This window comes from Sceloporus occidentalis, unplaced genomic scaffold, assembly GCF_023333645.1.
Source record: "Sceloporus occidentalis isolate IW3139 unplaced genomic scaffold, rSceOcc1.0.p SCAF_5, whole genome shotgun sequence".
Classification (NCBI taxonomy): Eukaryota; Metazoa; Chordata; class Lepidosauria; order Squamata; family Phrynosomatidae; genus Sceloporus; species Sceloporus occidentalis.
In genome coordinates, this window is record NW_028316985.1 from 166,731,056 (window position 1) to 166,748,049 (window position 16,994).

At 39.6% G+C, this 16,994-nt stretch overlaps 1 protein-coding gene across 3 annotated transcripts; it reads left to right on the plus strand.

The window, feature by feature from the left end:
* The first annotated feature begins 66 nt into the window (after positions 1-66).
* Positions 67-13,421, plus strand: LOC149313118 (alcohol dehydrogenase 1B-like). 3 transcript variants are annotated; one of them, XR_016281350.1, is made up of 10 exons: positions 67-150; positions 1,361-1,462; positions 3,722-3,860; positions 4,112-4,199; positions 4,324-4,543; positions 5,892-6,155; positions 8,514-8,649; positions 8,989-9,127; positions 9,310-9,460; positions 12,822-13,421. XR_016281350.1 is itself a non-coding variant. In XM_089526079.1 (9 exons), exons 1-9 carry the CDS (start codon positions 133-135, stop codon positions 12,844-12,846), a joined length of 1,131 nt encoding a protein of 376 aa, XP_089382205.1. In that variant the 5' UTR covers positions 67-132; the 3' UTR covers positions 12,847-13,421. The 3 variants fall into 3 exon arrangements, 1 of the variants encoding a protein (XP_089382205.1); XR_016281349.1 differs by having other exon boundaries at positions 9,310-9,417; XM_089526079.1 differs by lacking the exon at positions 9,310-9,460.
* Positions 13,422-16,994: the final 3,573 nt, after the last annotated feature.

A 16,994-nucleotide genomic window follows, 5' to 3' on the forward strand; every position in this document is an offset into this window, starting at 1 on the left:
GGAGTGGCCAAGTTCTTGGGGTGGAGCTCAAAAAATATTGAAAAACAAGTCACATCTTTGCAACTGATTTAGTCCATCTAGGAGGGCAAACTAGAAGCATACAGAAAGGCTGCGATTGCAAAGCCTAGAATCATGAGCACTGCAGGGAAAGTAAGTGGGTGATTTCTTTTAACATTGCTTTTTCATCCCAGGTGTGTGACTCTGTGTGCGCCTCTGTGTGTAAAAAAACTAGCACCTAAACATACAAATAGAAATAGCTATATTGCACATTGATCAGAAGGAAATTGCTTTTCTGAGGGAGAGTCTGTGGCAAAGTCCACCACAGAATTTGCCGATACCAGAATTATCCTGCTCTGAAGAGGTGGCATTCTTATCATGCATGACTGCTTTCTCTCCGCAGAATCTGTAATCAAACAGGAAAATCTTTCTGCCCTCAAAATGTAGAGATACTTGAGTATATGCCTGTGGAAAAGATTGTATTTCTTCTGAAAGTTATAGAAAATGAAAAAAAAGAACACAAAATATGAGAGAAGGGAGGCAATTGGCATTTTTGTGTAAACAAAAGGCTTTGTAATAATAATTCTTGTAGAAAAATGTGGTTCTCCTCTCAAATGAACTATTGTGGAAAAAACAATCTGGAAGGAGTAGTCCTCGGATGGAGCCAAGAAGAGTACATGACCTGATTAAACGCATGATTATGCTTGTTTCATACATAGCTAACTTGAGGTTTGTCCAAGATTTTAAAGATGTTGTTTCTGTAGTGGTCATTGTTTTCTTGAACAGTGGAACCTTCTCGGCGCACTTCAAACTTCCCATCATTCCAAATGTTGCACAGCTACTGCTGTGTTGTACAGATGGGTGCTCCTGCTCAGGAAACATACATCTGACATCTCTACATGTTGCTAGATATGTTGAAATTGTTCCCCAGTTATTTAGCTCCTAGCCTTTCTGTTTAGATAAAAACAAAGGAAAAAATATCAACTGTTCTTGTCAAACCAGGACATTTGAAGGTTATGTAGTCTCCACCTATAGAAGAAGATGAAAAAGAATCTTTTCAGACTGAAGATGTGAGAAAGTCCTTGCAAGTAGTAAACTGTGATCAGGTTGCAAGCCTAAACAGTCTTAATCCAAACTTAGAAAAGTTCCTATGGGGGGTGGGTTAGATTCCCACCTGGCAGGGTGACTTTATAATTTAAACAGTAATTTCTTTAAGTTCTGGCCTTACAAGCAAGGCCCACTGAACAGTAAGCCTCTTGATAAACTGTCATGAGAATTTGGAAAGGAAGAACATAAGAATGCTTTATTTTAAATCTGTTAGTTATTGATATAAAAACGGTTTCATCTCCTATTATTTTCACAGGTCATCAAATGTAAAGCAGCCGTACTCTGGGAACCTAAGAAACCATTTAGCATTGTGGAAATAGAAGTGGCCCCACCAAAAGCACATGAGGTTCGCGTTAAGGTAAAGGAGAAAAACCCAAACCTAGATTAATGCAGATTATGTATATTCTCCCACATTCACTCAACACAGGTTGGCTCTACTATTAGTCAGAGTGAGACAGCTGCCCTTTGGAAGCATGTATTTCAAGCTGGAGAGACTGAGAACTGGGACAGCTTTCCTCTTCCATACCCATCAAGCCTCCTACACTAAACTATTGCCTTAAATTACCGGGCAGGATGCTGTCCTGTTGTGAAATTTAATTGTAAATCTAAAGTAAGATTCAGTTGTTGATTCCAGTAGGTAGGCTATATGTAGAATATGGAGGGGAGGTGGTATCATGTTCTTCACCTCAGGCACATAAATGCCTTGCACTATTCCTGTTTCCTCAGACTGGCAATCTGCTGCTGGAGCTAGAGTTCTGATGCACAGCTATATGTCTACCATCCAGATTGGCTTCTTCATTTATTTTACTGAAGAAATAATGATTTACAGATCTATAAGAAACTTATCTGTAGACATGGACTACCATCCTGTTAATGACATATGCCAGCATAATGTTGGTGTATGTTCTTTTTTTCATTTTAGTTGTTGTAGTGGGAGTACTTCATACCTCCTTTGTACAACAATGTCAGTCCTTTTTAACTCACCTTCCTCCTGCCCCTCCAAAGACTTATGGATCTCTACATTTAAACTTGGTAGTACCATATTAATTGCATATCAGGATATTATGCTTATGCATAATTGCATAAGCATGAGAACCAACATGGTATAGTGATTTGAGGCTTGGACTATGACTCTGCAGATCAGATTTTGAATCCCAGCTCAGTCTTATAAGCCCTCTGGGGACAGTATAGCAAACCTCCTCTGATCAAAACTTGCTTATAAGTGGAAAACAACTCAAAGGCACTGAACAAAAATAACAATAACAATCACGGTTAGGGCTGGCAAAGTTAACAAGACATCTGCAGTGAGTTCAAACAAATAGCTGCCAAACAGTCCTCTAGTTCCAATGAACTTGTCAGAGCTGTGCAGCTGTAGCAGCAATAAGAGTTGCTGCCGCAACAGTGAAGTGTTTTGGGGCCTTGCAGTTGCACTAGCACTAGCCCAGGTATGCCATATGCTTACGAATGAGACAGTTAAAGTGATATAGAATCTGTATGAGTTAGTGGGAGGTCTATACCCTTATCTGAAGGCATATCCTTACTTCTCAATATGCCTATTGTATTGTATTACATACACAGGGTTTTCCATTAAGAGATCTCAGAAACCTCAGTTTGTGGAGGAAGGAGCCAAAAGAGCTCAACTTTCCATTCCTCAGTCTTTTGCAAAGTGCTGGCCCTTAAATGCAAAGTTTTACCTGGCTCGTGCCCTAGGCCCTTGAAGTAAAACCTGTTCAGCCAGTCTACAGTCACTTGTCTATGACCTCTTCCAGGTGGCCCAGGGGATGAGGAAGACAGTAACAGGGAAAGTGGATTTTTGGTGGTGTTGCCCTGTCCTTGCTAAACGATAAGAAAGAAGGAGTTGTAGCTTAATTCTTTTGTATTTTTTCATTTTACATTTCATTCTTGTTTATGATTGAGATAATGGCTAGTATTCTACGTCAGCTACAGTATGCTTAATTATGTGACTTTGTCATTCACCACGCTCCACTTGCTGGCAGAATGGACCTCTTTATTCTCCTGATACCCTGTGAAGTAATTTGGGGAAGATGTATGATTATCGCAATAGTGTCCAAATTGTGACTAAGTAGCCATCATGAATTCAGAAAAGTTCCATTTTGCCAGCAATTAGAACATGAGTGAATGGGTTTTCATCAGGCTGGGCAAGGGTTGGTTCGAGAATAGCTTAACTAAGTAGCTGGTGTAATTTTTATTGTGTGTGTGTGTAGTGTTGGTATTTGATTGTATTTAATCCTTTTATTTGTAAATCGTTACCAAAACCGATATTGAAAGGCAATACAATGTGCCTGCATCATACGTGATATATGTGGCTTTCAGCATATGCTGAAAGCCACACCAGAAGACTCAGCCCACCCTGGAAGGGGTAATAGCGTGTGCATCCATAGCGTGAATGCATGCTGCATCACAACCACTAGCCCTATTATTTTTAATGGGGTTCAAGTGTATGCAGAGTTCCCCTAACCCGGGGAGGGGGGGCAGAACAGATCCCCACATGAAGGATGGGCCCTCTGTATAAAGACATTTCTTAAATGATAAATGAATACACCAAATTTCTGAATGGGAAGCAGTTGTCTGTAGCAATCTTTCATTTTTATTGCAGATTTTGGCAACTGGAATCTGTGGCTCAGATGACCACATAGTGAGTGGTTCATTAAAAGTTAACTTTCCCATTATTCCTGGCCATGAAGCAGTTGGTGTTGTGGAGAGTATTGGGGAAGGAGTTACCTGTGTGAAACCAGGTATGTCAAAACATACAAAGTCCAGCTTCCTCTATCCTCTCTCTCTTCCCTGTTGGCTGGAGCAATCTATGTGAATTGAAAGTGCTTTTTCTAAGAAGTCTCAACCAATAATAAATGAGGTTTTCTGTCACAAGAGATCTCACTTTTTGCAATAGTTTGGACAAGCCCTTAGCTGTGTACAATCTCTGCTATTATTTAGTCTAGAACCTTCAGGCTCACAATGTGTGTGTATGTGTGTGTGTAATTTCTAGGAGACAAAGTCATCCCACTGTGTCTCCCACAATGTGGAAAATGCATCCCTTGCAAGACTCCTGAAGGCAACCTGTGCAAAAAGAACGAGTAAGTTTTTATTATCATTTGAAGCAGTATTAGAAAATACTAATATTTTACTAATACTGCAGCCTTTCTTGTGCTTTTTGAAAATCAGCCTCAACAGTCTGATTTCCCTTTCCATGTTTTGAAGCTTTGTCGAAATTACAGGGTTAATGTACGATGGCACCAGCAGATTCTCTTACAAAGGGAAGCTAGTTCACAGTTTTATTAGCTCCAGCACCTTTACTGAATACACTGTGCTGCATGAGGATTCAGTGACCAAAATTGATCCTGCGGCTCCTCCTGAGAAAGTGTGTCCCATAGGCTGTGCATTTTCTACAGGCTATGGTGCTGCCATCAAATCTGCAAAGGTAAGCATTAGGAGGTAGGTATTTGACCTCTATTCTTTGGGGTGCCTTAATCTGGGGTATTTTCTGACCTCAATTAGCATTACAGTGTGTTGCAAGGCATAAAAATGCCTCATACCCATAAGAATGTTTATGGTACAGAATCATTCTACAACACTGCAATTATTGTTGTTGTTGTTGTATCTTACTTGCCTCTTCCCATGGATTGAGGCAGGGAACAACAACAATTAACAGACAAACAACATCAGTTAAAACACATCAGTTAAAGCAGACATTGATGTAAAAGGACAAATAAGATGTATACATAAAACAATAAACATTTAAAATTCATCATTTAAAATTCACAATTTAAAAATAATCTGGATAAACCTGCCAGAAAAGATTGGTCTTCAATGTTGTTTTGACTTCAGACAGTGTATTCAGCTGTCAAATCTCTTCTGGCAGGTCATTCCACAGTGTAGGGAAGGCTGAAGAAAAAGTCCTCTGACTGACAGTTGCCAACCTAGTCCTGGCTGACTGGAGTAAACATCCACCAGAGGACCTGAGTGTAAGGGTGGATTGTATGGGAGGAGGTGATCCTGTGGGTAACCTAGACCCAAACCATGTAAGGCTTTAAAGGTAATAACCAACACTTTGTCCCTTGCCCAGACAACTAATTGGTAGCCAGTGGAGTGATTTTGATATTAATATAATGTGATCACTGCTAGATGTCCCAGTAATCAATCTCTCCCATAGCCAGGCCTGAAACCATATTGAAGTTACTATAGATAATCTATCTCATCCAGGAATCCCTGAAACTGGGAGCCCACCAAATGGTCCAGTATCTTGCTGAAAAATTGAATGCTGCAGACTGGCTGATAGTTGTCAATATAGTGGGATCCAGGAGGTTTTCAGCAATAGTCTTATAACTGCCTACTTCATCATGCTGGAACTCTGTCATGTTTCAGTGACTGCTCCCTCTGTCCTCTGGCTTTTTTGATAAACCAGAAAGGTCAAGGATCTAACACACATGTGGTATCTCTCATCTCTCCAAGAATCATGTCCACATCTTCACAGTGAACAAACTCAAAAGGTAGCAGAAATTCAATGTTACGTACAATTCTTTGATTTGATTTTATCTAAGATTAATTTTTATTAATTTTAATACAAATAATCTAATTTATAATCAAATTATTCCCATGCTATAGGTATGAAATCCAGCAGATAAATTCAAAGACCTCAACAGATAGATAGATAGATAGATAGATAGATAGATAGATAGATAGATAGATAGAGCTACTTACTGTAATCATGTAATTTCATATTTCTAAGATTCTCCAGATCAGTTCTTAATATGCTGATTCTGATGCAGGTGAAGCCTGGTTCTTCCTGTGCTGTTTATGGTCTGGGGGGAGTTGGCCTCTCTGTGGTCATGGGCTGTAAAGCAGCTGGAGCATCACGAATCATTGGGATTGATATCAACAAGGATAAATTTCCTCTGGCTAAAGAGCTGGGAGCCACTGAGTGTGTCAACCCTCTGGATTTCAAGAAGCCTATCAATGAAGTAGTGCTGGATATGACTGATGGGGACGGTGTGGACTATTCATTTGAAGTGATTGGACGCACTGACACCATGGTATGTGCATAACATACACTATATGATTAACCTGAAAGGGGTTGGGCTGGAACACCTCCATTAGTTTTGTTATTCCTTTTACTCCAGATTCTGTTCAAATAATCTGTTGCAAACAAGGCCAATGGTCAGGGATTCTTGCAGTTAAATTTAGAGTTGGTTTAACTTATTCCCATTAGTCACTACAATGTTGGAAAAGTAGCCCATTCCCATTAGTATGACCAGTGGCATGCCTAGTATATTTGATACCCAGTGGAGAACATTTTAACTCCTCTGTCCTCTCTACAACAAAATTATTTTCAGTAATAATCATGAAATGAATAATAACAATGGCCAGGAAAGAAACGCAGACAGGTAAAATTCTTTTATTGAACTTTATATAACTTTCCTCAGATCTTGCGAAAGAGGCCTCTTCTTATACCTTTTGTCATTTTCTATTTTAGAGCATTGATTATTACAGTAGTTCTCCTCATCCCTGCTCACAAGTCCTTGAACACTTGCATTCGGGATTCTTATTCTACTTCTGTCATCTTTTGTTTTTGTTTCTTGTCTCCCCTTAACTTCTCGAGGAGTTTCATCTGTCATCCAATGAGGCCTTTCTTTCTTTTTGGATGCAGATAGGTTGTTCGTTTGTTTGTCTTTTGGCTGGCTTTCTTCCCTGACTTCAGTCCAGGTTTATTCTGGCTCCCAGTCAGTTAGGCTTAATAGTACAGCTGTGTTTTTTTACATTTAATTTCTTTAGGGATGTTCTTCAGGTTGTATTTTGGCATAATGATTGATTTAGTTTTCTTCTTTAGCTTTACTCTAGTTTTTTATATTAGTAGTTCATAGCTGGTGCTACAACTGCTCTTGCTCTTGTTTTTGCACAGAGAATGGGGCCTTATGGCCACATAGCCCGAAAAGCCCACTAAAACTAAGAATTGAGTCTATTGCAACATCAGGCAACATCCATGTATACAGTTGTTTCTTTGGTTGCCAGAAGAATGTGTTTGCAGTGAAAAAACCATTGGCCTCACAACCTCAATCAGTTCCTCTATTACTTCTTCTTCTTCTTCTTTTAATTCTAGGCCAAACTCTCCAACAATCTTTGGTTCTGCTCTGTTTCATACTTTTGCATTCCTGAATCTGCTGATTATCAACTCATCCTGTTTGTGTGTTTGATCAATTTCTCAGCCACATAGAATCTTTCCATTTCTCCTTCTTCTCCCTCTATATGTGGAGCATAATCTTGGATTATGATTACATTGTCATTAATTTTTAAAAATGAAATTTTAGAATTCGGGCTAGCTAATGGTCCTACTGATGTACTAGGTAGAATGCTGAAAGTTTGGATTTAATCTGGCCATATGATAGCTGTATAATATGAGCCTTGGATAATATTCCCTGTCCAACTCTTGATATCTGCACTCTGCTCACCATTCTGCAGGGAAGAAAACATGCTGAACGGGGTAAATTATAAGTTCCATTTGAAGACAAATAGAAAGGAAAAAGGAGGGGAAAGGAATCTACAGCCCCTTTAAGACCAATTTGTTTATATGTTAGCATGAGCTGTTGAGGATTTAAATCCAGTTCCTCAGTGATTGCATCTTAAGTCTTAAAGAGACTGCTAGATTCCTTTTATTCTCACTATAGCAATAGCAAGTACATTTCTATACCATTTATTAGTGTATTTAAGCACTACCTAAGTGGTTTACAATGTGTAAGCTAATTGCCCCAACAAGCTGGGTACTCATTTTAGTGACCTTGGAAGGATGCCAGGCTGAGTCAGCCCTGAGCCTCTGGCTGGAATTGAACTCAGAACCTTGTGGTTAATGAGTGAGTAGCTGCAGTACAGGCGTTTAACCATTGTGCCACCAGGGCTCTATTACTCCCTTATATTTTGCCCCAGGAGGAGAGAATATGTGACCTCCCTTTTGGTCTACCACTGGCTACAATGTTGGGAGAGTAATGTGCGGCTGAAGGCTTTCATGGCCAGCATCCATAGTTTTTATGAGTTTGGGGGCTATGAGGTGTGTTCTAGAAGAGTTTATTCCTGACATTTCGCCAGCAGCTGTGGCTGACATCTTCAGAGAATGTGATCACTTCCTCTCAACCAACAGTATATATACCCCACTCTCTTCCATGGCAGCATTCTCTGAATATGCCAGCCACAGGTGCTGGCAAAATGTCAAAATTAAACTCTTCTAGAAGATGGCCTCATAGCTCGAAAAACCCACAAAAAATGTTGAGAGAGTAGTTTATAACCTGACTGCTTGCATTGTTCCATATGCTGTTACAGAAAGTCAAAAGAGGAGAGCAGGGCATGTCAAATAGATATTTTCATGCCTTGATCTGAATTTGAGATTTTGGTTTTCCCCTTAGATTGCAGCCTTGGCCTCCTGCAACCTGAACTATGGCACAAGCGTGGTTGTGGGATTAGCTCCTTCAGCATCTGAGATTACTTTCTCTCCCTCACTTCTCTTCACAGGACGCACTTGGAAGGGCTCTGTATTTGGAGGTATGGCCTTAACATTAGGCAGCAACTGGCTGCTGAAAGGATTTATTACAATTTTGTGATTATGAGAGGCTTGATGTGTGCCATTACTGTCAGATTTGTGGTAGAAGATGAATGAGAAGGAGCAGAAACATTCCAAGTTGTATCAGATAGAACAAAATACAATTCCAGATGTTGTTGAACTGCAAATCTGAGCAACCCTAGACAGCAAAGCCAATATATGTCTTGTGATTTAAAAAAAAATGTGTAAGCATGCTTCAGTATAGAAATCTGTGGGAGCTTGAAGGAGCTTTAACCAGCAAATATGTGTCATGTCTTAATCATGAACAATCTTGTTTGCAGGCCTGAAAAGCAAAGATGATATTCCTAAACTGGTTTCAGAATTCATGGCAAAAAAGTTTGTTCTGGACCCACTAATTTCCCATGTTCTGCCTTTTGATCAAATCAATGAAGGGTTTGAACTGCTCCATAAAGGGAAAAGGTAAATGTTTCCTCTTTTTAAATAGCCTTTGTTCCCATAGTGGTAGCTGGTGGCCTCCATGTCAGTGAAACAGAAAATGTACTCTGTTTTTTAGTCTGAATTTTTATGGCACTATGTAGGATGCTGAATGTGTTTGGGGGATAGTAGTGTTCAGCTCTTTGGATACTTCCTTTACCATTTAGACTACAACCCAGAACAAGTTCTCCTCCCTGCAGGCATGGAAGCCCACAACCATCATAGTCTTCACTCAGCTCAAAGTGAGGAAGAGTGGTCCAAAGGATAATGTACAGGTGTGACAAAATCTGTCTTTGGGCAGGATTCTCTAAAAAACAGGTTTTCATATTTTAATATTTGATGCAGTTGCTGAATGGGCCATTACTTCCCAGTTCAGCTTTTCTCCATATGAAATATCACTCCTAGACAGTGCTTTAATTGACTAGTAAAGATTGTTGCTGAATGCTTTCCATTTCATTTCCAATTTATGGCAACCCTAAGGTTGCCATGGGGTTTTCATGGTTAAGATCTGTTCAGAGGGGGTTCGCCTTTCCCATCCTTTGAAGCTGAGAGAGTATGACCTGCCCAAGGACACCCAGTGAATTCTCATGTCAGACTAGGATTTGAACCCTGATCTCCAAATTCATAGGAGTTTATTGCACACACACACCCCAAAAAGCGACTTACCCCTGATGGGATAGAGTTGCTTACAGGATGCAGTCAGGCATTATTGCATGGAAAATGCCAACAATGCTATTGGACAACTGCATTCCTGCTAAATCCTGGCTCCCAGACACATTCACTGGCCGATTTGTGAAGTCAAGAGCTTCTCGACTGCAAATCAGCCCACTGAGTCTGGCTGGGAGCCGGGATTTAGCCAGGATGCAGTCACCTGCTGGCATCGGTGGCATTTTCCAAGTGATAATACCCAACTGCTTCCTGTAAGTGAATCTATCCCACCGTAGTCCATAGTCGATAAAGTCCATAGTCCAATGCTCAAACCACTACATCATGCTGGATACATCAAAATAGATGGCTTAGTACAGATTTTTCATCAATAACTGTCCATCTGTTCTCTAGTTGAGACTTTATATAAAATTTGTCACCATATATGTCCATGGCTTCAACAGACTTTAAAGCCACGTGACAGTCCCAAAACTCACTTAGTAATAAGAAGAAGAACACAACACATGTTCCTGTTCCTTTTAAGACAGGTCATAAATGAGTTCTAGAATGATTAATACATTAAAAGAGGTGGTGTGTGGGGGGACTTTTGCATTACACAAATGTAGCTTTAAGATTCCACTTTAACTGCCACGACAATATCATATGGAATTGTGTAGTTCATCATTTGATGAGGCACAAGAGCCCTGTTCCTGAGAATTCTCAATTTGTGATTGTATGCCTTCAAAACATTTCCAATTTATGGAACCTATCACTGGCTTTTCTTGGGAAGATTTGTTCACAGAGGGTTTGCCTTTGCCATCCCCTGAAGCTGAAAGTCTGTGATTTACCAAAGGTCACCAAGTGCATTTCCATAGCTAAACTGGGATCTGAGCCCCAGTCTCCAGATTTGTAATCCAATTATCAGTCCATTACACTAAAGTGGATGGGGAATTCTAAATCTCTTCCCTAAACTTCAGCTCCTAAGATTAGGACAGAGCCATGGCAGTTACAATGGGAAAATTGTTTATTTTACATATAATATAAAATAATCCCTGAGGTTCCTTGAATGCACTTTATAGATGCTTTTGTTTAGTCAGGATTTTCTTGTACCAGATATGGATGACTGACCAGTTTCCTTTTTTCATTATTTTTAATGAGGAAGACCGTACATCTTATCTTCTTATACTGTGGCAGCAGTCAAAGAACTGCTTTTGTAGATGACACCAAATTAGGAGGAATAGCTAATACTCCAGAGGACAGGATCAAAATTCAAAACTACCTGAATAGACTAGAAAGCTAGGCCAAAGCTAACAAAATGAAATTCAACATGGAGAAATGTAAGGGACTGCACTTAGGGCGGAAAAATGAAATGAAAAGGTATAGGATGGGGGACACCTGGCTGAACGAAACTACGTGTGAAAGGGATCTAGGAGTCCAAGTAGACCAGAAGTTGAACATGAGTCAACAGTGTGATGTGGCAGATAAAAAGGCCAATGCGATTTTAGGCTGCATCAATAGAAGTATAGTGTCTAGATCAAGAGAAGTAATAGTGCCATTCTATTCTTCTCTGGTCAGGCCCCACCTGGAATATTGTGTCCAGTTCTGGGCATCACAATTCAAAAAGAACAATGAGAAACTAGAGCGTGTCCAAAGGAGGGCAACTAAAATGGTGAAGGGTCTGGAAACCATGTCCTATGAGGAATGACTTAGGGAGCTGGGGATGTTTAGCCTGGAGAAAAGAAGAGTAAGAGGTGATATGATAGCCCCGTTTAAATATTTGAAGGGATGTCATATTGAAGAGCAAGCAAGCTTGTTTTCTGCTGCTCCAGAGAACAGGACCCAGAGCAATGGATGCAAGCTGCAGGAAAAGAGATTCCACCTCAACATTAGGAGGAACTTCCTGACAGTAATGGCTGTTCGACAGTGGAACACACTCCCTCAGTGTGTAGCGGAGTCTCCTTCCTTGGAAGTCTTTGAGCAGAGGCTGGCTGACCATCTGTCAGGGATGCTTTGATTGAGAGTTCCTGCATGGCAGAATGGGGTTGGACTGGATGGCCCTTGTGGTCTCTTCCAACTCTACGATTCTATGCTATTCTATGCTAAAGGTTTGAAAGAAGTGCTTTTGAAGAGGTTTGATCCAATGAGGAAAGCTCTCTACCTCAGGCAGTCCTAACTGGGCAATTTCTGCCACACTGGGTGGGTCTCTGCATTTTACAGTGGTAAAACTGATTGAACAGTCACAGGATAAGATCCTACATCATTTGTTTCTTCTGTAAATTACTCCTTTCTGTTATTTCTTTCTGTGCTTTTCCATACCTTGACTGAGCAAAGTTGCCCTAAGCTCCAACTGATAGCAAGACTGCCAAAGTTTGAATAACAATAAGTAAAGATTCTTGAATGATCTGCCGACAGTGTTTGCACAAACATGCCAGCTACCAAGTCTCTTTCCCAAGTTTTAAGGGTGGGGCACAATCTTGAATGTGGCATGACTTTCCATTTTCTTTTCAAAGCTAGTAGATCATTTTTGCTATTCAGGTTAAAATTGTGTTTGTTTCCTTTTTGACAGTGCGTGAAAACATTTTGTAAAAATATTTTCCAGGCTTTTGAATAGTGTGGACCTTTTATTTTGGAAGTTAGGTATAATACAGTGGACCCTTGTTATATGCTGGGATTTGGTTCCAAGATCCCCCATGGATAACAAAATCTGTGGATGCTCAAGTCCCATTAAATATGACATAGCAAAATGGTGTCCCTTATAAAAAATGGAAAATCAAGGTTTGATATTTGAAATTTATACTTTTTTTGAACATTTTCAAACAGTGGATGCTTGAAGCCGTGTATAAAAAATCTATGTATAAGAAGGGCCAACTGTATACTATATGGCAGGTTCATTGAAATCAATGAGGTTTAAAACTAATGTTAGTCCTATTGATTTCAATCAGTCTGCTGGAAGTATGGTCTGGATCCATCCTATTAACCCTAATATGGAGAACAGAGTTCATCATCATTCTTTAACTGTTTTCTGATGTTTCAGTATTCGCTGTGTTCTGGTGTTTTGAAGACCCCAGCCATGAAGAAAATACAAAACAGTGGATTTTGCCAGCTGAGTTCCCACCAGATCAACAGACTACACACTTTGTAATGGGACATCTGTGCAAAAGATGGGACCTTGCAGACTGATCCCAAAATGATTACATCCCTCTCTGTGTATAAAAGAAAGAAATTAAAAACAAGACTTGTCCTGTGCTTCCTATTTTCTGTACGGCAAAGACTGTGATCAGTAAAGCAACAACGAAAATAATAATGATATAGTTCAAAACTAAAACAGAGAAAGGAGGCTTAGAGTGTAATTAGTTTGGTGCACTAATTCATGCATGAATTGCAAAAATTTCCTGAATACTCACTAATAATGATTTTTATAGAACACTATAATGTTGGAATATAACTTTGTATATTTGATACGGATGTCATTAGTGATTAAAAATCAGTCTGTTTTTCAGTGCCCTTTCATCACATATACGTATTTAAGTTTTTCTATGTAGCCTTGAATATTCAAATAAAGGTTTAAACAGGAAAAAATAATTTGTATTATCCTATAACTTAATAAAATATTTAAATATTTTTAAAAAAACAACTTATATGAGACCTATGTGAAATGCCCAACTTAGAAAAGTTACATGTAGTTGTAAAGTTTTAGGATGCAAGTAGACATTTTGGCTAGGCCACTGTGGGAGATGTAGTCCAAAGAAGTAATTTTTCCAAGTCTGGTAAAATGATTGGCATGGAACTCTTTTAGAAATAATATATTTCTTCCATAGAAAATATATTATTTAACTATTACCTTTGAAACAGCCTTGTAAAATCTGCTTTAGGATTTAAGACTGTATAATGGTTACATTCATGGAAGTTTGCTCACTCTACCATGAACTGAAAATGTACACTGCCCAATGGGCCAAAAAGTTTTGCCATCTGTGGAAATAAACTTACAAATATGTGTGATGCCAATATTATTCTGGTCTTAATGATCAAAGCCTAACATTCTAATAAGGAGTGGCTGCTCTCACTCTTCAAAACACATAAGAGATGTGTTTATAAAGAGATACTGTAAGCTGAAACAATAATGGCAGCCTCTGTCTATCTCCCTACATCAGAACAAATTCAATTGCTGGAGAAGCAAATAAATTGGTTTCAAAATGGCATGTAGCTATAACTACCCACATGAGTTCTAACTAAAAACTGCACTCCTGCATTCCTTTCAAAAAGCAGAAACAAGACTGATTTTATAAATAGCACAATCCAAATATATGCAGCGAATAGCAGATACATGGATAGTCCAGTGTAACTGTAGTTGTTATTATGAGTGTTGTTGTGTACCTTCAAGTTGTTTCCAATTTACGAAGACTCCCCCCCCCCGCATAAGAGAAAAACCACGTAAGCTGAAGCCCCATAAGGAGTAATGGGCTTGTGCCTGCGGCGTGCCCCTTTACTCCTTCTGGGGCGTGGGAGCCTTTTTTCCAATGTGGCTTCCAGCATATGCTGGAAGCCGCCTATGGCGTGCCCGTGTATGGCACGGGCACACACTACATAAATTCAATCTGGACAATGAGGAAATTGAAATAGTCAAAGAATTCCCATACCTAGGATCAAGCACTGACCAGAGTGGAGACTGCAGTCAAGAAATAAGAAGAAGACTAGCTATGGAATAACTAGAAAAGATCCTGAAGAGCAAAGATATACAACACAGCACTAAAGTTACAATCATGCAGGCATTAATGTTCCCCATTGCCATGTATGGATGCGAGAGCTGGACAGTGAAGGAAGAAAGAACATTAACACATTTGAGATGTGGTGCTGGAGAAGAGTGCTTATGATACCATGGACAGCCAAGAAGTCAAACAAATGGGTTCTTGAACAGATCAAGCCAGAACTCTCACTGGAAGCCAAGATGATCAAATTGAGGCTGTTGTACTTGGGCCACATAATTAGAAGGCATGAATCACTAGAAAAACAATAATGCATGGAAGGGTAGTGAGGAGAAGAAGAAGGGGAAGACTGCAAGCAAGATGGATGGACTCAGTCGGGGAGGCACAGGCATGGGTTTGCAGAGACTGACTAGAGCATTGGAGGATAGGAAGCCTTGGAGGTGTCTCATCCATCTATTATGGGATTTTCTTGGCAAGATTTGTTCAGAGGGGGTTTGCAATTGCCTTCCCCTGAGGCTAGGAGCATGTGATTTGCTCAGTTTCATCAGTGGATTTCATTACCAAGTAGGGAATCGAAGCTTGGTTTCCATAATGGTTGTCCAACTCTCAAACCACTATGCCATGCTGGCTCTCTGTAACTGCAATTATATAAATAATGCATTCATTTTCCTTCAGCTCCTTCCCTCCCTTTTCCTGTCAGTGGCCTGCATTACCTGACCTCATGCTCCATTCCTCTGTATTCTCTCCTATCTCTCTGGCAAACAGTCATACCAGCTGAATTCTATCTCCTCCTGCTTAATTTTTCCCATAACTAAGTCCTCTCAGGCTACATAGTCACAGCACTATGTTTTACTTTCACTTCTGTGGCTGCATCCTATGGCATCCAGGTGATTGTAGCTTGGTGAGACACTAGAGCTCTCTGGCTGAGAACTGTAAATATTCTTCCTAAACTGCAAAGGAGCCAGTGTGACATAGTGGCTTGATGCTGGACAATGACTGTGGAGACTTGGGTTCGGATCCCTGTTCAGCCATGAAAACCCGCTGGGTGACCTTTGCCAAGTCACTTTCTCAGCTTCAGAGGAAAGCAAATTCTGCCAAGAAACCCCATTACAGATTCATGTTTGGGTTGCCATAGATGAAGACACAAAAAACCCAAGGATTCCATAGGATGTTGCCATGGCAGTTACTGTAGATTCCTAGCGCCATAACTGTATAGCATAAAAGAACCTCTTTCTATTGCTCTTATGCAGTTTACCAAAAGTGCTGATGTCATTTTTAACTTGGCTGAATGTGAAACTGTTGCAAACCAAGTGTCATATAGCTTTGATTGAGGAGCATAGGCAAACAACTTGTTACTACGCCCGTGTAGAATACACATCAGTTATTGAATACAAGGTTACCAGTTACATAAATCCCATTAATTTAAAGGATCTCCTCCAGTTTAGAGCTAGGAATTGACTCTAAGCCTATAGAAATGTTCTCATTTTTGTTCTTAATTGCCGTCAATTAAACTCAACTTATGCCAATTTATGCCAACCTTGTGGATGAGAGACCTCCAAGTCACCCTGTCATCAACTAAGGTCTCACTCAGGTCTTGCAAACTCAGGGTTGTGGCTTCCTTAACTGAGTCTATTCATCTGCAATACAATCTTCCTCTTTTCCTAGAGGAGTATTTTCTTATGTTTAAATTATACAGGGGGAGGGTGTCAGATAACAGTGGAAAGCAATGAAAGTGTGACAGAGGTGATATGAGTGCACTAAAAAAACAACAAAAACCACAACAATACAGGCTGAGTATACTTTATCTCAAATTCTGAAATCCAAAATACTCCAAAATCTAAAATTGTTCACATGGGTGGCTGAGATAGTGACACTTTTGTTTTCTGATGGTTTAGTGTAGATACACTTTGTTTCATGCACAAAATTATTCAAAATATTATGTATAAAATTATCTTCAGGCTATGGTTATAACGTGTATATGAAACAAAAATGAATTTTATGTTGAGGATTGGGTTCCATCTCCAAGATATCTCATTACGTATATAAAAATATTCCAATATTTGAGGGGGGGGATCCAAAATTCGAAACACTTCTGGTCCCAAGCATTTCAGATAAGGAAGACTCAATTTTTAACAATACTTCAAAACAATAAAAGGAAAACAGCATCAAGCTATAAAACCATGAAACAGGAATCATTATAAAGAAAAGGTGGGGAAATCCATGTTACCTATAGAACCAAATGTGTGGAGGGGAGCCAGCAAAATCAAACCAAATGAAAATATAAAATTGATAAAACAAGAACTGCATCAAACCACACAAATGATTCACCATCTGCTTGAATATATATTTTTTTAAAAAACTGAGAATGGAAGTAATATCTCTAACACTAAAGAATTTCCTCTGCTGGGACTTACTGATGAAAATGCCCTGTTCCCATTTCACAGCACAAAAAAATAGTTATGGTTTGTTGTTGTTGTGTGCCTTCAAGTCATTTCTGACTTATG

Bases quoted from the DNA above. Each gene is read 5' to 3' on its own strand.
- LOC149313118 (XM_089526079.1), top strand. The intron at 4,200-4,323 runs GTAAGTTTTTAT...CATGTTTTGAAG, and splicing joins AACCTGTGCAAAAAGAACGA to CTTTGTCGAAATTACAGGGT. The intron at 9,128-12,821 runs GTAAATGTTTCC...CTGATGTTTCAG, and splicing joins CTGCTCCATAAAGGGAAAAG to TATTCGCTGTGTTCTGGTGT.